The sequence below is a fragment of the Meleagris gallopavo genome, chromosome 24 (genome assembly GCF_905368555.1).
Source record: "Meleagris gallopavo chromosome 24, MGAL_WU_HG_1.1, whole genome shotgun sequence".
NCBI lineage: Eukaryota > Metazoa > Chordata > Aves > Galliformes > Phasianidae > Meleagris > Meleagris gallopavo.
Window position 1 is genome coordinate 3,145,571 of NC_139427.1, and position 19,621 is coordinate 3,165,191.

The 19,621-nt window shown below is 51.4% G+C and overlaps 2 protein-coding genes across 5 annotated transcripts; both read right to left on the reverse strand.

Annotated features, from left to right (window-relative positions):
* Positions 1–1,627: 1,627 nt before the first annotated feature.
* Positions 1,628–14,507, reverse strand: STAMBP (STAM binding protein). 4 transcript variants are annotated; one of them, XM_085242912.1, is made up of 10 exons: positions 14,370–14,507; positions 12,941–13,181; positions 8,198–8,273; positions 7,950–8,045; positions 6,911–7,286; positions 6,076–6,200; positions 5,100–5,237; positions 3,547–3,659; positions 3,260–3,359; positions 1,628–2,954 (listed from the first exon to the last, which is right to left on the reverse strand). In XM_085242912.1, exons 2-10 carry the CDS (start codon positions 13,153–13,155, stop codon positions 2,898–2,900), a joined length of 1,296 nt encoding a protein of 431 aa, XP_085099038.1. In that variant the 5' UTR covers positions 13,156–13,181; positions 14,370–14,507; the 3' UTR covers positions 1,628–2,897. The 4 variants fall into 4 exon arrangements, with proteins under 4 accessions (XP_085099038.1, XP_003213805.3, XP_010726470.2 ...); XM_003213757.5 differs by lacking the exon at positions 14,370–14,507 and adding an exon at positions 13,982–14,274; XM_010728168.4 differs by lacking the exon at positions 14,370–14,507 and adding an exon at positions 13,517–13,655.
* Positions 14,465–19,066, reverse strand: DUSP11 (dual specificity phosphatase 11). Its single transcript, XM_010728169.4, has 9 exons — positions 18,951–19,066; positions 18,789–18,864; positions 18,012–18,143; positions 17,336–17,459; positions 16,724–16,784; positions 16,377–16,423; positions 16,184–16,256; positions 15,804–15,932; positions 14,465–15,041 (listed from the first exon to the last, which is right to left on the reverse strand). The coding sequence occupies exons 1-9, from the start codon at positions 18,983–18,985 to the stop codon at positions 14,702–14,704; spliced, it is 1,017 nt and encodes a 338-aa protein (XP_010726471.2). The 5' UTR covers positions 18,986–19,066; the 3' UTR covers positions 14,465–14,701.
* Positions 19,067–19,621: the final 555 nt, after the last annotated feature.

The window sequence follows — 19,621 nt, forward strand, 5'->3', positions numbered from 1 at the left end:
TCCCCAGGTCCCAGCTGAGTGTTCAGTGCTGTCTGCACCGCAGCTCACGCGAGACACCCGCAGCCACTTTCATCCCAGCCCGCGTCACAAGGCCTGCTGCCAAACATGAGGTCACCAAGGCAAAAGGTTGCCATATATGACATGCTGAAAAAAAAAAAAAAAAAAAAAAAAAAACCAAAAAACCAACCTCCCCCCCTCCCCCAAAAAAAAACCAACACCCAACCCAGCAGAGCAGTAAGGAAAAAAAAAAAAATCAAAAGGGAGTGGTGGGATGGAGGCAGCCTGGCCACCGGGTTCCATTGGACCCACACTGCAGGGGGACCACGGGCACACAGAGCTGACGGTGTCTCAGCAATAGAAAAGGGAACTGAGCCCAAAGCCACAACACCTCCACCCACGGGGCCACGACCCCCGCTGTGCCCAAGCCATAGCGGTCCCAGCCCTCCTCAGCCCCCCACGCAGGGCTGTCCCACGGCCACAGCAGTCCCTGCGCTGGGGCTGAGCCTCGGCACGGGGAGGCTGAAGCCGGGACCGCGGTGGCAGAGCCCAGAGCCAGAGCAGACGCAGCCTAAAAAGGAAAGGTTCGGCCACCGCAGCCAATCCAGCTGCCGGAGCATGGCCGTGCCCGGGCTGCAGGGAGGGCTGCAGGCAGCCTGGGATGCTCGCAGGAACGCCCGGCATCCCACGGCACGCGAGGCCAACGCCAGTGCCACGAGCGGGAGGGGGCTGCAGGCTGAGGGCAGCGGGGGGAACGCAGAGCTCCCCGCACACCGCCAGACCTCTGCACCTCCCTATATGGGTAACATTCGCACGTTCCGCTGCTGAGGGCTCCTGGCTGGGAGCTCGGGCACGGGCTTGGTCCCGTTCCTGTGTGCCTGAGGGCACGGAGAGACGCGGGTGGTGGGAAAGCCCCTGCAAAACGTGCAGCCCTCGTTGTTGCAGCAAATAAAGCATTCCTGCAAAGCCTGGTTTTGTTCGGGCTTCGCTTTGTACCGAACTCCTTTGAAGGTCTGACAGTCCCAGCTGCGGATGGATGGGGTGCTGGGATGTGGGAGATCTCCCTGACGCAACGAAGTGACGACTGAGTGACTCCAAGTGAAAAAATGCGATTGGAAAAGGCAGCAGCCCAGAGAGCAGCACCGGGAGCACGGCTGCTGCTGTGAGAAGTGAAGCCCTCGGGCACAGCCACACTGCGAGGAATCCGAAAAATCCCCCACGAGGGTTTATGGGTCACTGGGACAACATGGAGAGGAGGCAACGAAATGCCCCCAGCTCCTCTGCCAGGCTTTGCTCAGACCTGAGGCTGCACCAGGAACTGGAAGGAAGCTCAGCTTCAGGAGCTGTAAGGTTGAAGAACAGACTGCTTCCTTCCCCCCACAGGCAGGGAATGGACACCCCGACAGCAAAACCCACCTGGGAGAACAGCTTAAAGAAATGAGGGCTGGAAGTCAATTCCCAAGGATGCCATGAGATCCCACTGCTTCCCTCCTGCTGCTGAAACCACACCGATAACTTCAGCAGCAGTTTGTCAGATAAACCATAAATAAACGGATTCCCTCCCCATTCTCAGCAGCTCCTTCCAGCCCAAGGAGTTAACTCAAAGAAAACAAGTGAGAGAAGCAGCCCATAATACAACCTGTCTGTATTAAACTGTACAGCAACGAATGTTGCTTGCTGTTTTGCAGGTAGGAGTACAAGTGCACATGTATTCACGTACGTGTGTCTCCCGGGTGGGAAGGCAGCTCCAGCCCTCCCCCCGCCCATGCAGATACATGCTGACAATCAGAGCATCCTGACAGAGGACACAGAGGTGATGTGTCACACTTTGAGCCTTCCACTTTTCAATACTGCTCTTTCAATGCTGATACAGGTGAGGGTGGAGGCTCAGTTCAGGGATGCAAAGTCACTGCTTGGCTTTCAACAATGAGTACAGAGAAGGACCCCAGATGGTGTGCTGCATCACTGTGGAGCACTTGGTTTGGCAAGGACAGGCTTCATAATGCTTTAAGGACTGCAGAGGCAGTCAAGAGCGAGTGTTTAAGGATTCAAGAAACACAACATGCCCAGGAGTTTGGGCCAGCAGCTGAGCCCCATGTGTGGATCAGCCACAGAGTGCACCAGTGCTGTAACCATGAGATGGGAGAGCCTCCTCTGTCACATCACCAGCACCAGCCAAACCCAAACCCTCGCTGGAGTGAGTGCCCCATCCAGGAAAAGGAGGAAAGTAACCAGATATCCCCCTCACCATTGCTGGAATGTAGCAGTGCTGCATCCAGGAATCTTCTCACCCTAAACTCTTGAAACAGGGGTTCCCAAAGGAAGGGCACAGCACAACAGCTGGGCCCCTTCTTGTTCCACTGGGCAGAAATGTGAGCACCAGGAGGGAGGATGGGTTCTTGCATGGGTGAGAAGTGTTAGGAAGGTTTAATTCTGAACATTAGCAAAGATTTATCTGCTCCAACCAGCCACGCTCAAGGCCACAGTTTACCAACCCAGAAAGAGAGTCAAAGCAGAACATGGGTTAATTTGGGCAAGACCCACTTTGGAAGCACTTGAAGAGGTTTCACAGCTCAAGGATGCAGCAACTTGCAGGACCCTCCCCACCCAAGAAGCTGGTCAAGCTACAAATTAAATAATTGCTTCAGTGTTAGCTTCTGTCTTTGAATCTCCTGTTAGCTTTTCCCCACACCTTGAACCTCAACACCATTTCACCAGTCCAACACCAGGCACCGAGTTCATGAGCTGAGGTCAGGGAATCGAGTTCACCCTGACTGCTCAGGGAGGAAGGGAAAGGGGCACCACACGGTGAAAATCATCTGCTACAGAAGGAACCAAAACTTTACCTAGGCCTAGAGGGAAGGTAGATGGTTTTAAAGTAGGTATTTAAGGCAGGAGGCCTATCGTAGATCCATCAGCACCACATCTCTCTCGACTACTGACACATGATTGCAAGTCTGGAAGAGAAAGAAGAAATGGGGTTATTCAGATATTCCCACAGCTCAGGCGTCTCCTCCATCTCCTGATGCAATCTGCATCCACTGGCCTTCTGAGAACTGCCCTCTCCTTGCAGTGAAGAAACAAACACCTATCAAGTCAGAAAGCTTTTGCATCCCAACTCCAGTGAGAAGCAGGCCCCTGTGAGGCTCTCTCCTGTCCCGGGCCATAGACCAGTGACTCACCATAGATATAAACTCAAGTGACCTGTCCAGTATGCTAACGTATGGTAGTAGAGTCCCCAGTGCCCCACGAGGCAACTTACAGTGAAGAGAGGAGGGTCCTTGGGGTGTGGGTGGAATCCTTTCTGTCGACAAGAAGAGATCTCCTCCAGGCCGTGTTCTGTCAGCTTGAAAAACCCTGTCCTAGAAATAAGCAGAAACTTCATAAAGCTCAAGCCTCTGCAAGCAGAAACAGCTGCTTCTGCACTCCAAGAGCATGTTTGAATCTGCTTTTCTCAAGCACGAGACCCCACACACTCTGCAAGGCATTCCTCTGCCAGCTTTGTGGCTGCAGAGCTGCTCCCTACCACAGATGGGCAACCACACTTACTCCTGGTACTTTGGAGAACACACAATAGCGATGGACTCTGGCAGCATCATCTGGTAGGAGCAGTGTGTGTGCAGGTCGACGCTGGAGAGGAAAGCTGTCTGTGTGGGGTGAGTCTGAAACACAGGGTAAGAAAAGAGAGAACACCACGGCAGGTTTGGATGGGTTTTCTCAGATAGGTTGCATCTGCCAAGCGAAGGTTGGAATGGTAAAGGGGCACAGCTCCTCAGGTGGCTCAGAGGACTTGCTAACATGCTGAAAGTTGTTCTGGATTGCTCCAAAACATCTGCTCCTCCTTTGCATTTGGAAAGAGGACAGAAGAAGCTCTACTTTTCTGGCCACATCCATTACAAACTCATATTTTAATGCACAGCATTTCCCTTGCCTTAAATGCAGGGCACCCTGCAGGGCAGTCACCTCACACACTTCTGAAGTGTTGGCTACCTCAGGGCACAGCATCACCAGGTGCACAACGTATCACCACGACACTCCAAAAGACCACATTCCATGAAGATGGCTAAGCTTTTAAAAATCACAGACAACATCCAACGCACTCAGCTCCTGCCGAGAGATTTCACAGCCTCACTCTGGCAGAAAGGCCTTTCCTTCTTCCCCTGTAAGGCTTTTGTTGCCAAGACTGGCAGAAAGCTCAAAGGGATTCCCAAGGGTGCCTGGATGTTGCGGGGCCATCACTGAAGAGTTAACACTGACAGCAGACACCCGCACATATCAGGCACACTCAGCAGGCATTTATTTGTCAAAGTCTGCAAAGCAGCTGCTGCTTTCGAGAGATTACTCAGCAGCACCAAACGTTTTGCTTGGCACACATCCGACTGCCAAAGGCTCCACGGGGACAGGCAGCAGGGAGCCAGAGGAGGAATCTGGAGCTGGCACACCCTGCAGCAGAGCAGCACACAGCTGTCTGCAAAAAGCTGTGCTACTATAGGGACACATCACTGCAGAGGCCACGCGCTGACAGCAGGAGCTCCAGGCGGAAGGCTGGGATGTCCCAAGTCTGCTTTTAGCCCAGTGTCCCACTTCTAAAGCAGTCAATGTTCTAGGAAGGAATCTGAACCTCCAACAGGCCTGAATTTCTCAAGCAACACGAGCTGTGAGCAAGACTGCATCAAAGAAAGGATGCAGACAATGGCAGGACAAGGGGAAATGCTTTGAAGTTGAGGAAGGGAAGATTTAGGTTGGGTATCAGTGGGAGGTTCTTTACAGAGAGAGCAATGAGGTGCTGGAACAGCTGCCCAGAGAGGCTGTGGATCCCCGTCCATCCCTGGAGGTGTTCAAGGCCAGGTTGGATGGGGCCCTGGGCAGCCTGGGCTGCTGTGAGATGTGGAGGTTGGTGGCCCTGCGTGTGGCAGGGGGTTGGAGCTTCGTGATCCTTGAGGCCCCTTCCAACCCAACCTATTCTATAATTCTATGACGCTGACAGCTCCACACCAAATCCTCCATCAAATCCTCCTCCCCCAGCCCATCTCCCCACACCCCTTTCTTTCCCAACTCAAAGCAAGGTCAGACTGGAAGTGAAGCAGGGATGAGAGGCTCACATGGATCCAGCCGAGGGTAACGAGGCCATGCTGGTCCTGGATCAGGAAGAGTTCTTCCTCATTCTCTGTGTTGCAATAATCAGGGCCTCCATATTGCTTGGGAATGATGACGTGGGTTATGGTGAATTCATTCCTCATCTGCAAAGCAGCACAGGGAGGCTGTTACCCTCCAGAAACGCCCCCCAAACAGGAAATCTGCTGCCGCCCACTGGTGCAAAGGTAATTTCCTAAGCTTTGGGAATGAAGTGTTTCTGTTCATCACTCAGGGGCCCAGTAAGGGGAAGAGTAGCTCTACAAACAAGCCCACGAGTGCATCCATCATCCATGGTAAGGGAAACTGTATGGTAACTGTATCTGAAAAAGGAGTCACAGATTCAGCCCGAGTCAGCCTGTGGCTATTAGTTCATCTTCCCTGTGAGCACCCACAGCAGCTCAGCCCCACACAGAAGGAAATCTCTGCACTCACTCAGAGCTGGTGCCTCATAATTAAATAGTCACCAAGTATCCAGAGGGAACCAGATTGCAGAAAGTTGCTACATCAAACTATTTCATTTCAAAGCAAACTTCTGTGAGCAAAACAGTGAGCCCCAGATGACAAGGGAGAGAGGCTGGAGCTGCCAGCAGAAACCTCTGCACACAAACTCATTGAGGGAAAACTGCCTTCAGCCTGTGCTTGCACAGCCTTGTCTTGGTGAGGGTCCTGGCTCACAGATGGGACTCATGGCAATCAGAGAGAGGAAGCTGAACTCACAGAACTGCTGGCTGTCACTCCACATTGAGGCACATTTCCTTACATAAAGACTGAGGAAACCTTTGGGTTAAAAGCAGAGGCAGCCTGGCCCAACACTCATATGAAATCCCAGTCATCAGTGAAACTGCACTCTGGCAGAGTCCTCCAACCACTTCTAAACCTATTCTACTTAAAGAAAAGGCCTCTGTCCTGCTTCCAGGGGCTTAATTACTATTATCACCTTACCAGCTTACCACAGAGGATCCCACAGGTCTCCACACCTCGGGCCGTGTTGGCATCAGCCAGCTGGAGGAATTTATGGCACAGCTCTCTGGGGACAATGACCTGGCGAAGGGCTTCCATACCTGCAGCTGTGGGGAGAATTGGGAGCACAGTGAGCAACGATAGCCAGTGCCACTGGAGAGATGTTCCCTCAGTCTGGACCTAGAGGGACTAGACTGAAAGAAATCAGCCTGGCAACATTAACTGCTATGCTAACTCTAATATCTACTCTTCCACTGGCAGTCACAGGTAAATAAAGTCACAGTGACACTCCATAAAAGACAGCCAATACCTCTTTCAAAATAAGGAAAGAGAAAGAAAAGACGTTTAGAATTCTATTAGTATGTGTCTGGATAAAGAAAACGAAAATACGAACGCTCATAAAATGTTATTTAGAAGTAAAATGTTTCTCTGCTCAAGAACCAGCTGTTCAGAAATGTCTGGATCACTATTTTGGATCTATAGTTGGCAAAAGAGGAGAGTTCAGTCAGTTTAACAGGAATTAAGCCCCAATCTCCAAAAAGTATTTGGATCTAGGAAGGTCAAAAGCCAAACAGGTTGTAGATTTTAGGTCAGCAGAGAGAGACTGAGGCTGGATTACTAGGAAACAGTTCTCTCCAGCCTGCAAACCTTTGCTGGACATTGGGGAGAGCACCCCCAATAGCCTGGAAGAGCAAATCCCCAGGAAGGGATGGAGATCTGATGAAACAGTTCCAAAAGCCTCCCAGACAGCTCAGCTCCTTGGCTGTGTTTGGCTCGGCCCCAGAAAGGGAAAAGAATGCACGGGAGATGTACTAACTGTGTTCTGTGCTCCCCAAAGCACTAGGTTTCAAAGATCTGTCCACAACAGGAGGTTTGGATGAGACAGTCCCCACTGATGGACTCGCAGGGTGAAGTGGAGAGACAGGAACCCTTGGGGTTAAATCAGTAGGTGGCTTTTCCATGCCAGGGATGAGGGGTCCATCCAGAGACTCAGGACTTGGCTCCTGCTTTCCAAATTCCTGCACTATCCTCAAACGTTCCTTTTCCAGCTCCTGTCGTCGAATCATCTCCTCGAAGGCAAGAAACTGCTCTTGCTCTGCCTGCTGCTGCTTCATTAAGGCTACACGATTTCTTTCCTCTTCCAACTGCTGCTGCAAAGCCAAGTTGCGTGCATCCTCCTCTTCCTTCTCTTTCTGCAAGACGAAATACACCAAAGGACATCAGCAAATATCACTCCTTTAGAACTGCAGAACTTCCAGCCTGCTTGCAGACCCTCAGCAACCACAGACCATCTGCAGAAATTAACCACCAAGATGTACTTTCTGCACAGATCAGCACTTCTATCAGAAAACCAGCCAGACCAGAGCAGTAAACTGCTGCCTCACCCAGGCCATTGTGTGGGAATATGATTCTAGATTGATTTCTCTCTCATCTCTCCAAAACAGCACTTTCTTAAAGCAAAACTGACTGCAGAGCTTTCTGCTTTGCCCACAAAACCCCAGATCCCTACTCATATTGTCGTAAGGCATCTGCTGAATTTCTGAGCCATAAGACCTCACACACTGAGACAAAAAGAAAGCCAAATAAATGTCCCAGTTCAGACTGCAACAAAATGAGCCGCAGGGGCACCTATGACAAATTCACCCACATAATGACAGCAGAGACAGCCCCATGCTGCAGGTGATGAGGGTGGACTCCGAAAGCTGGGGCCTCCCAGAGTTCATCTTTTGGAGTGCTCAAGGAGCCCTGGAGACCTCTTCCAAACCCTTGGTGGCTGACAATGGAAACCCTTCCAAACCCTTTGAGGCTTTGCACGCTTCCCAGGAAGCAGAAGCCTCCAATCTCCTCTCGCTCACCTTCTGCTCGATGTACTTAGTGTAGTCCCTCGTGTACCTCTGCAACAGCTCCTTCTTGAGGTCTTCAGCTCTGGGAAAGGCTACTTCCTTCAGCTTCTGAAGGGAAGAAACACAATCTTAAGTGCAAGAGCACCAAGGCAAGAAAAGCAGGCCCAGAATGGATGAAAGAATCAATAGATTCTTGGAGAAAATAAACCCCAAAGCGTTTTCAACAGCAGCCACTGAAGACTTGGAACATTACTACTTACTTTCATTGTCTCCTTCCTTTCAGGTACGACGGCAGTTTTGTAATCACGGTGCTTTGGCAGCTTCTCAATGAAGAGCCTATAAACACAGGAGAGAAACTGTATTCCTGAATCCCAGCAGAATGGTGCCAGCAGAAGAAATGGCATTTGGGGAGGTATGTATCATCTGCCTCCAGCACAGAATCTCTGCTCTGCCACTTCCCTGGGCCCTGTGCTCCTGCAATCAGGATGGCTGTCTGCCTTTCTGCAATAAACTCTCCATCAATCAGTGCCTTTCTGAGCTCTTCTTGGCACACAGGGTTCTTGCTCAGCCCCAGGAGAGCACCTTGCACAGGACTTTTCTCCCATCTGGGCTTTGGTGATGATCCTCTGGGATAAATACTTCCTTAATTTTTATTTTTTTTTTGGAACAGAAACATTAATAAACCAGTCTAAAACATCAAAGATGCTGTCAGTGTTTTAGGAAGGACTTGGGCACCTGCCTTCACCTCTGAGAACATCCAAAGGGAGAACAGACAAGCTCAAGGACTCATCTAGCTCAGTGCTCACACAGCCCTGCACGGGGGGAGAGAACAGTTTCTGCAAGAGAAGGAGAAATTAACTCAGACCTTGAATAGGAAACCTGCAGAAAGGCTGTGCACAACCCCAGGAGGTCAGAGCAATATTTCAGGCCTTTTTCTAGGCAGCAGTGCTGGTTCTAAGCAGATTTCTGGGAGGGGAATTCAAGACTGAGCTCGATACTACCTCGCTCCCAGCACAGATACAAACAGATTAATTTGTGGTTTCTCTACAGATTAACCTGCTCCAGGATAGAAGCTTCTCCTCCTTCCAAGGTGCAGCTTAGGACACAGAAAAAGAACACTGCAAGTACAGCAGCGAGGTGGGAAGCCCACAGACACAGGGCTGTCTTCTGCTCTGCCCCACGGGTCTTCCCAGGCTGGAGGCATCCCATCATTACCCCCAGGTGTGAGTCCAAATCCAATGCTCCCTGAGCTCCAGCAGCTCAGAGCCATGCCCACTGCCCTGGGGAGCTGTGCCATCCCCTCCACCCTCCAGTGCAGAACCTCTCCCTCACCCCCACCTGCCTCTCCCCTGTTGCAGCCCTGTGCCATTCCCTCAGTCCCTGTTGCTGTCACCAGAGAGCAGAGCTCAGTGCTGTTCCTGTGCTCCCTGTGAGGATCTGCAGCCACCACGAGGCCTCACCCCAGCCCCCTGTGCTGAACAAACCAAGGGACGCCATCCCCATAGCCCTCCTTTGGATGCTCTCCAAGAGTTTTACGTCCTTCTTGTATTGTGGCGCACTCAGGGTACGAGGTGAGGCTGCACCACTGCAGAGCAGAATGGGAATAAGAGCAATGAGCAGGGACAGAGCAGGGAGCAGCTCTGTGTGCAGGCAGAGGGAAGAAGAGTAGAGAGCACAGCACAAACAAGCCAAGCAGAGCCAAGTGGGAAAGCCACAGTGTGAGCAAAGAGCTTTCCTCCTGCCGTGAAACCACCGCATGTGCACTAAGTAAACCCATCTGCTTTAAAACCCAGCCCTCTGGGAAAAGGAAGAACTTCTCACAATCCCACTCCTTGGTTGTACTTGTGGTTACCATGGAGAGCACGAAGATGCCAGAGACCGCGGGATCAGCACAGCCATGGCACGGAGGAGCTGTGAGGTCCCTGCTTGGGGCTGGTGGATGCAAAGTAGGTCACTGTGTCAAGGAGACAAAACAAGGCAGCGATCACTGCCAACAGATTGAAGATTAAAATGGAAGGGATTCATTAAGAAGGATTAAGAGCAGATGTTAGCCTGGGGAAGACAGAAGAAACAGCAGAGGCAGCTGGCTTTCCAGAAGGCAGGAAGGGGGAACAGCGAGCAGCGGGGTGCAGGGAGAACTCAGGCAGCCAGAGGAAAACTTTGAGGGAAGACCAGCAGCAGGCTGAGGAAGGAAGCAGAGAAGAACTCTGCATTCTCTGAATAAGAACGCTTCACATTTCCTACCCACAGCCCAGATGAGGCTTGGCAAGGCTTAAACCCTCAGCCCCCATCACCAGAAGCTTTGGGTTTGTTCAAACCTCTGCCTGCTGCGAGTCCGCTGTGAACGGAGCGGCTGCTTGGCACTGAGCAGCCACATCGTAGGCTATTTTTAAGCACTGTACAGCACACACGCCAAACCAGTGTCTCTCGAGTCCCTTTACACCCCTCACAAACCCTTGGAGCCAATCCTAGCAGCTCACAGTCACACGGACAAACCAGGAATCCACATCTCCCAGGAAATTCACGTCACGTTTCCCTGCTCTGCTCTGCCTTGGCTCAAAAAAGCTCCAGCACCCTCCTGCTTTGAGAACAAATCCATTCTGAATGGTGCAGAAGCTGATGATGAAGAAAAACAAGCAGATGTCTTTCAAAGTGACAGCACTGACATCTGTAAAATGCAGCCTGGTTGTTCTTAGAGACACTCGTGCCTCCCTCCTGCCCACTATGGGATGGGCACGAGCTTCATTTCAGCATGGGAAACAGAAATACTGAAAACACAGTCGAGATCAAGTGGGAGACTGAGCGCCAAGAATGGAACTGGCTCAGTGGGAATCTCAGTGTAGATCCACCCTCAGGTTATCCCAAATCGATCTAAAATCCTCCCCAAACAAATGGCTCTCTCTCAGGTGTCGCTACCTGAGGAGTGTCCTGCAGGGAAATAAAGGGACATCCAGCTTCCCAAAGCCATGCAGTCAACACAAAGCCAAGGACTTGCTCCTGAGGATGGCGTGCTCGCTCCTAACAAACACAGCACGTGCAGAGCTGCGGCCAGGAGCCTCTCACACACTTCTCAGGGCTGAAGTCCTCCTCTTCACAAAGCTGCAGCCTGCACTAGTCCATACATTCCTGCCATGGAGCTGGGCTCTGAGGAGAGGCAGCCAAGCCCAGAGTCACAACAGTGACCACAGATTTGGGCTGAAGTAGCCAGAGAGGGGGGTGGGAATAAATCAAATCCCATTTCTAGAAATGGGAGAGCAAAGCAAGCTCCACCACAGACTCCAATTACAGTGCTTTGCTCTTGCCTTCCAGATCACAGTCTCAGGGAAAGACACCTCAAACAACACTCTGCCAAGCCTCTCACTTCCACAGCAGCTACAGCATTACTCTTCCATTTAAAGAAATGAGATGATGACATTAACTTTGTATCTTCAGATAATCCAAGCCGGCAGCTCATACTCATCAACATGAGAAATCACACCACCAAAAGGGAAAGCTTTTCACCTTTCCTGCAGCCTGAGAGCCAGGCTAATGTAAATGCCACAGGCATCTGAAAGTTGCTGGAAGAACAGCATGCCAGCACCTAGCATTGCTGTAATGAAAGAGCAAAGGCACGTTTCGTTCATTTGTTTAGTTAAAGAGCTTCTCCTTCAGCCTGAGCTATGTAACCAGCCTGGAAACCTTCCCGAGGGTTTTACACTTTGCAGCTCCCTACACAGTGACAATGACCATAAAAGCTCAGGAAGTGCAGGGCGGGAAGAAAAGCTAATCAGAGAAAAATGTGTTGAGTTGAAGGAGGCTGGGGCAGGAACCCTGTGCACACAGGCAGGCAAGAAAGGAAAACACCCATAGAAAAGCCAAGCTCATTCTGGATGCTTGGGTAGAACAGCAGAAAGGAGACTCGACCCTCTGGTGAGTGAGAACGGGAGGATTTGGGGCAAAAAGCCTGAGGGAACAGGGTACTCAGTGCTGTCGGGATATTTCCTGAGCACCACTACTGTCAGCCCTTTGAACACAGGGAGGCACAGCAAGAGACACACGTCTGCACCACTCGTACTCCGAGCTGCTCAGGCAAAAGCAGAGCTGCTGCCACGTCACTGCATCAGCACGGCGCAAGCTCCGCTCCGCAGCGTGGCTTTCGGACCCAAGATGGTTTGTTCCCAGCCAGCCCTGGAGGTGACAGCGAGAACAACTCCACGCTTGTCCACATGGACGGCCCCTGTGCTGGAGACCCAGCAGCTGTGACACCAAACGGGGTCTTGAGTGGGTTTATATACAACCTCTGGTTTTTCAGAAGAGCGTTCAGAGCCTGGAGATCTCACATCCAAGTCAGAAGACTGGGGTCAGGATGTTCAGACTTGGGACTCTGTTTCTCATGTCCTTCCTCAGAAGGGTCTAGGTGCAAACATACCTGCATGGTGTGTGTGGGGAATTACACTATTTCTAGGTAGAACTAAACCTCCAGTGCTGCACAGCTGATTTCTGTGCTGAAGGTGAAATGTGGTGACTGCTGTAAAAGGTTGTAGTAGCTTAAACATAAAGAAAGCTTCTCCTCTGAAGCTGGTTTATCAGAGAACCACAACGAGCTTTCATCTCCTTCTGATATTGTGACCTTTGGCCATGGATGCCTGCCAATCCATATGACATCACAGTTCTTGAGATCAACCTAACCACTCTGCAGCAATAAAACACCAGGAAATGTTTAAATAAAAGGAGCCAACACCTTCCTCCTGCTGACAGAGCTATATAAGGTCAGTCTGATCTCAGGGAATTTTTACTGGCATTCTGCAAAGCAACGAGCAGTGCTTGTACCTTGCACCTTTACAGTGTGGTCACCCTAACCAGGTCACCTGTATCAGTTCAAAAGGAGCAAAGCTCTGGACAGAACCTGGTTCTTCCAGCTCAACAACGTCTCACTGTGTCTACACACACTCAAAACCAACTGAAATCCCGCAACCCTCTGCATCAACACAACTTAATTGTAAGCAAAATAGAGCTGCTCTTACGTGATGTACTTGTTGTACAGGATGAAGGCATGCTCAATATTGCCCTCCTCTGAGTAAACGGTGGCCATGCGGAGGATCTCCACGCCGGAGCGATAGTAGCGTCGTGGTGGGACATCCTCACTCACTTCCACAGCACTCCCCACCTGGATCAGGCTTCGGACACGCTCCTCTGGCGGGAGGCTGACATCAGCATGGTTGGGCATAACGAGGCACATCAAACCTGCCGCTGCTCTGACCAGCTCTGCAGTGGGAGGAAAGCCGAGGGAGTCAAAACCACCACAGAACAGGTAATGTGTCTGGTTGCCCTGACAGAAATCACCCCTGTAATACAAAGGTCAGGAGGTCCTGAGGGAGAAATGTGGGAGAAGCCAGGCTCTTTTTGGACAAAACACTTGGATATAAATCTTTATAACCTGAAAAGCGCCATGAACTCAACCTCATTCCTTGGGTAACCCATCTCAAACTATGGTCTGAGTGATGTGAATCCTACCCAAAACAGCTCCTCCTTTCTCATCGTCTCTCTGTGCAACACGAGTGCCAGCCATTGATTTGGGGTCAGTCGGCCAACACGTTTACCTTGGACGGGAGCAGAAGCAGCTGTACACAGGGTTCCTACACTGCACGCCCCCCGATCGCTCACACGGTGGTGAGGAGAGCTGCAGGCCGTGCCCTCAGGCAGAACCGCCCCTGTCCGTCGAGCCGGCTCCCAATTGGTCTCACTCGGACTCAGACTGCTCTGTGCCGCAGAAGGCACCGCTGCCACCCCAGGAACGCCCCCTCCCCTCTCCCTTTCCCACAGGGCCCCAAGAAAGACGAACGAGTCGCTCCCGAGCTGCTGCCGCCCCACCCCGCTGCCCCCTGGGAAGCATCTCCAGCCCCACAGCCGCCACGGCGCAGGAGGTGGTGGAGCGGCCCGCCGCCCCCCGGACCCCGCAGCCCTTCACGCCCAAAGCGGAGCACGAAGGGTGACCGGGCGCTCCCAGCGGAGCCCCCCCCCCTCCCCGAGCGGGAACGGGCGGTAGGGCCGAAACGGGGCACGACCTGCGCCGGGCGGACAGCCGCAACCTGCACGCAGCGCTTCCGGGTTGGCACCGTGGCCCCGCCCCCTGCTCTGTTTCAGCACCCAATCACGACTCCTCCTCACATCCGGGCATCTCGCAGCCTCATCATACTTCCGCCCGGCCCGGCGGCTGCCATTTTGAGGCCGGGCGGAAGTTCGGCGTCATCACACCAGAGGAGGGGCCCCGAGCCTTAAAGGGGCCGCTCTCAGCCCACAGTCCGGGCTCGAGTCACACACCCTGCAAGGCTTCTCTCCCGCACCGGGCTGGAGAAACTGGCCCAGATAGAACATGCGTTCAGGATGAAAGCAGGGCAGAAGTTTACTCTAGCAAATGTGAGTGAAAAAAAAAAAATAACAAAAAAATGTCACCTAGCTTCAGGCCAAATCCTATTTCTTCATTTGTATTACGGAAATCATCAACAAAAGCCCTTTTGTGGAAGGTTAAAGAGATGCTCCTGATGATGTTTCTTTAGAATGAATCCAGTTCCATTTATTCCCTCCATCACTTGAGAAACGGAGCCAGGACTGCAGAATATCACATAGCAATTCAAAAACTCTGAGTCAGTTGTCAAAAGTAGACCCAGAAGAGTGTAAAAAAGGGGGGAAAAAAAAAAACAAGAGAAAGAAGAGAGCTGTGCTGATCTCAAGAACACCTCCAACCACTTGCAGTTCCCACCATCCAGCTCAGCTGCTGGTGGATGTCACAGTTCACTCAGTTTGGAGCCTCTGCGCAACTCCTTTGTGGAAACACAGCCCTGAGTGGATGCTGTTGTGCCTCTCAACTCCGCCATCCGTTTCTTACGCCGCCGCCGGCGCTTCCTGGCCACGTGTGTCTCCTGTGATTGTTGATGGAGGGGACTTGGAGCTAGGAAGCACACTTCATTGCGTTGCATGTTGTAAGGCAAAGAAACTGGACAGTTCCTCGGACCCAAACTGCAAGGCCACCTTTTCTCAGCCATCCCAGGTTTGTGCACAAGCTCCTGGCGTTGTTCGGGCACTCCGTGATGTCGCTTTTTCTTCTTCTTGGCACAGCCAGAATTCCTGAAAGAAGATTTGGAAGTCAGTACCTGGAGAATTCAACCCTCTCCAGTCTCTCCCAGGTTCTGCTGAGGAGTTTTGGATCCTTTCAGCCCTGTGGCTCAGTCCCTTTTGCCTCAGACCAAAATGTGCAACACGCAGGAAGAGCTGTCAGCTCATCTCCTAGACACTGCTTTCTTACAGCTGTGCAGCATCAAGGGATGTTTCCAGCAGGAAGCATTTTGTACACCCAACAGAAGCAGGGCTGAAGAAGCCACTGTCCAACATCCGGACAGATGGTTTTGTAGCTCCTACACCACCCAGTAGAGACCAGTCCAGGGCATGTGAGCCAAGCAAAGAAGCTGCCTTCACTACTCTGCTACCATCCCTGCCAGATGGGGTGACAGAAGAACAGCTCCCACTGACCCAAACTAAGTGCTCTTGTCCTCGAAGTATCTTACAGAGAACACTGCAACTCCACCAGGAACTAACCTACACTGTAAGGAATGCCATTCCACATCTGCAGGCACAAGTGTGTTATTCAAAGGCAAAGAGCTTCATGCTGCTGCAGACATGAGGAACACTTTAGCATTAACAAAACAGAGGGAGGATCCCCTGTCTCCACAGCCCCTAGAAATGGCAATGGATGCTCTCTTATATGTAGCAAAGTTGCATCTAAACTTGTGAAAACATGAGTTTAAGTTACTTAAGAAGGAAAAAAAAAGCATTTTTTGTTCTATCTGCTCAGCTGTACAGTAAGCACAGAGGAAAGAGGCAAAAACCCACCTGGACGGTGTTAACAGGAGGTGTTCTGAACGCTGTGGGTGATGTTCTGCCTTCTGCTTTCTACTGTTCAACACAGTGCCCACTCTTCCTTTGAGGGGGACTGACCCCAAATTCTTCACTTCACGTTTCCTTAAACAGAACTCTTGGTCACAGCGGGCTCACAAACCATTCATCAAGTGATCACAACAGCTCTCTCACTTCAGTCAATCCCTTTCAAAACTCCCGAGCAGGGCAGCTGGTCAGGCCATGCAGATCTGTAACCCCACGTGTCCCAGCTGCCCACCTTCTTCCTCATCCCAATTCCACCCTACCTCAAGCAGCAGCAGTCAGCCAAGCTTAAAATCAATCTATTGCAGCTCTCATTCTGTGTGCACACTCACATTCCAGATCTTCTCCGGAGGTCTTCAATGTAGTTCATTCTCTCGATGGGATGCCCTCGAGCTCTGTTGAACACTGGAGAAAGAAAGGTCTGAGTTCTAACAACGCTCCAATGGAACAAGCACAAGCCATCTAAAACCAGAAGCCCACAGTAAGTATTTTGTATCTTGACAAGAAGAACATACATGTACGTACACTCTATTGCAGCGTTGGGCTCCATGCCTTCAACATCAATCAGGTACCTGAGCAGACCAACAAGACAGCTCTAATCACACAAGTAACCTCAAAGACATTTATAGATTACAGACAATTCAAAAACAAGCGGGAATTTTTTACAGCTTCTGTTTACAAGCCAAATTTGAATATCAGCATTTTGTTGCTTCTTATTCCCCACTTCAACAAATCCCTGCAAACAACATCTTTTCTAAGCTTACAAGCTTCAGCTCCTTGCAGGCCTTGGGTTACACACACCACTTGGCCCCCTTTACTGGTGAAACTGGCAAAACCCCCCACCTAATGCCATCCGATCACAGACAACTCACCTACAAACCAGGTAGCCAGTTCTGTTTAAGCCATGTGTGCAATGCACTCCAATAAGTTTATCTGTAACAAACAGCAATCAGGTCATAATTTTGCAGTGTTGCTTTTCCTAAACCAAGTCAGAGCAAAGCAAGCTTGACATCTGTCCTCCAACAGTAACAAGTGTAAATAAACTGAAAGGATCATGCTACAAAGTCTCATTTGTGGTTGGTTATCACAGCTGATTCGGCTCACTGGCTCACTTCATCCCCTATCTGCATGGTCACACAGCTCACTGCAGAGAGGATGTTTTTAAAAGCTCTATGAAAGGCTATCCCACATTTCCCAAGCACAAACAGCTTACTGTTCACACCACTGCTCATCAGCTATCACTATTTACAGTGAGCCTAGAGACACAGTCCCTATCTCAACTAACACATGACCCCCTGCTACTTATCAGCCAGTATGAACTCCTCTACCACAACAGACTGATCTCATTGCTTTGCCATTCAAACACCAAGTGGAGGAAAAGAAATTCATGCTGTGCATGAAGGCTAATTAAGAACACCAATCTCCAAGGCTACACTCCCCTTCCCATAGACAGCACTGGGTAACAGAAGGGAAATTCACATTACCGTTGTCTTTGTTGTCTCTCAAAAAGTTTTCCACAACACACTTGAATTGAAAAATAGTCTGATTGTTTGGTATTTCGTGTCCCATTGTCAGGATCTTCGAATATCTGAGCGTAGCTGGCAGCTCCTACAAAAAACAAAGGAGGACAGTAGTTTCTCTACAATTCTCACCAAATAGAGAACTACTGACAAAAAGATACAAGAAATTGGCATTCCAACTAAAACCAAAAGAGTTTTAGGTAAGACAACTTTACCTCTTAAACACGTTGCCAATATTTCAGAATAACCCACTTGTGCTTTCACTCCTTCCACGCTGAGAAAGGCAAAGCACTGAGGTGGGAGTAACTTTTCCTGCACATATCTGGGCATTTAACATTATGAGCCAAAAACCACTGTAATCAGCTTCTTGTTCAGAACAGCCCACAAAAACACCCTTAGGGTATCCAAAAACCTGTGGTGGTTGTAAAAAGAGAAGGGCTGGAGACCTCAGCGTCACACCTGATCAAATACAAAGACCCCATTCCAACAGCTGTGAGATGCTTCCCCGCATTCCCCTGGAAGGGAATTGAGGTGTTTCATGCTCTTTAAAGTTACCTTCTCACAAAAATCATCCCACTCAGAAGCAATATCAGGGCTCGAAGAGACCATTTCCCTCTCCTATGCAGAGACCAACACTGACCTCCGGTCCGTAGTAGCGCGTTGTGTACGTCAGGTCAATGATGAGGCCCAGTTCTTCCTTCTGCTCTTTGATTTTTTCAATGAGGTCGCAAGGCGAAAATCTCTCCTCTGGATGAAGGTTCTGATTAAAGCTCTGAGGGAAAAGAACATTCAGCAGCAAATGTTAACCACAGCTGCACTGCGACTGGTGAGCCGCTGCACCTCCCAGTGATCAAAGAATCACAGAATGGCCTGGGTTGAAAAGGACCACAATGATCATCGCATTCCAACCCCCTGCTGTGTGCAGGGTCCCAACCAGCAGCCCAGGCTGCCCAGAGCCACATCCAGCCTGGCCTTGAGTGCCTGCAGGGATGAGGCATCCACAGCCTCCTTGGGCAACCTGTTCCAGTGCCTCACCACCCTCTGTGTGAAAAACTTCCTCCTAATATCCAACCTGAACCTCTCCTATCTCAGTTTAAAACCACTCCCCCTTGTCCCATCAATATCCACCCTCTATCCATCATCCGCCATCTGCTCAGGGATGAAAGAAACAACAAAAGGCGAATCATTGAACTGTAGGGGTTGGAAGGAACCCGTAGAGATCTCAGCCCACAGCCCAGCACAGGCCTGCTCGGGCTTTGCATTGGGACGAACCGGGCACAGACGGCCCCTGTCCTCAGCTCCCGGTGAGCGCAGCCCCGAGTGAGCAGCAGCCGTGTGGGACAGCGCGGCCCGCGGTGCTGCTCGCCGCTCCCCCTCAGCACCGCGACACCCGGGGCGGCCCTCGGCCCCCGCACACCTTCCTCAGGGGCACTTTGAAGGCGATGAAGCGGGTGCCCGGCAGCCTGCGGCCTAGCGGGACGTAGTCGGTCCACCTGCAAACGGAAGCGGAGGGACGTTAGAGCCGCAGCCGGAGCAGCCCTCTCACAACGCCGTGCGGAGCAGCTCGTGCTGCACTCACCGCTCGGGGACGCGGGAACGGCCACGGCTCGGCATGCTGACAACGGAACGGGGACGCGGCCGTGACTTCCGCTTCCGCCACTTCCGCTTCCGCCGCCATGACCCCGCACGGCCTCCGTCTGCGTGACGTCATCAGGAAAACCCGGTATGACCGCAACCACAGCGCCCCCTGGCGGAGCAGAGCGGGAACCTCTGTAAGAGCTCTGCGGGGATTACTCCCAGCCGCTGTGCTTTGTGACAGGTGTTGAAAGCAGACAGCCAGCAGGTGGAAGTTTGGTGGCTTTGCAAGATCAAAGCACCGCAGCCCTGCGATGCCACCGGCAGTTGGAGTCTCATCAGCCACGTCCCTCCCTCCATCTCCACTCACTGCAATGGGAGCTGAGTCGGGCGCACCCGCAGGGATGGGGCACCCACAACCTCTCTGGGCAGCAGTGCCAGGGCCTCAGCTCCCCCTCTGTGAGCCACTCCCCTGACATCTAAACCAAATCTCCCCTCCTTTACGCCAAAGCCATTCCTCTTTGTCCTATCACCATCTCCCCACACAAAAAGTTCATTTCCCTCCTGCTAATCATCTCCCTTGAAATGACAGAAGGCTGCACTGAGGGCTCCCCGCAGCCTTCTCTTCTCCGCGCTGAACACCCCCGGCTCCCTCAGCCTTTCTCCACAGCAGAG

Bases quoted from the DNA above. Each gene is read 5' to 3' on its own strand.
- DUSP11 (XM_010728169.4), bottom strand. From the start codon at position 18,985: ATGCCGAGCCGTGGCCGTTCCCGCGTCCCCGAGCG. The intron at 17,460-18,011 runs GTCAGTGTTGGT...TGTTTTTTGTAG, and splicing joins CGCGCTACTACGGACCGGAG to GAGCTGCCAGCTACGCTCAG. The intron at 16,257-16,376 runs GTACGTACATGT...TTCTTTCTCCAG, and splicing joins GCCCAACGCTGCAATAGAGT to TGTTCAACAGAGCTCGAGGG.
- STAMBP (XM_085242913.1), bottom strand. From the start codon at position 13,485: ATGGCTGGCACTCGTGTTGCACAGAGAGACGATGAGAAAGGAGGAGCT. The intron at 8,274-12,940 runs GTAAGAGCAGCT...CTGTGTTTATAG, and splicing joins CTGTACAACAAGTACATCAC to GCTCTTCATTGAGAAGCTGC. The intron at 3,660-5,099 runs GTGAGCCTCTCA...CCTGTGTTTCAG, and splicing joins TTACCCTCGGCTGGATCCAT to ACTCACCCCACACAGACAGC.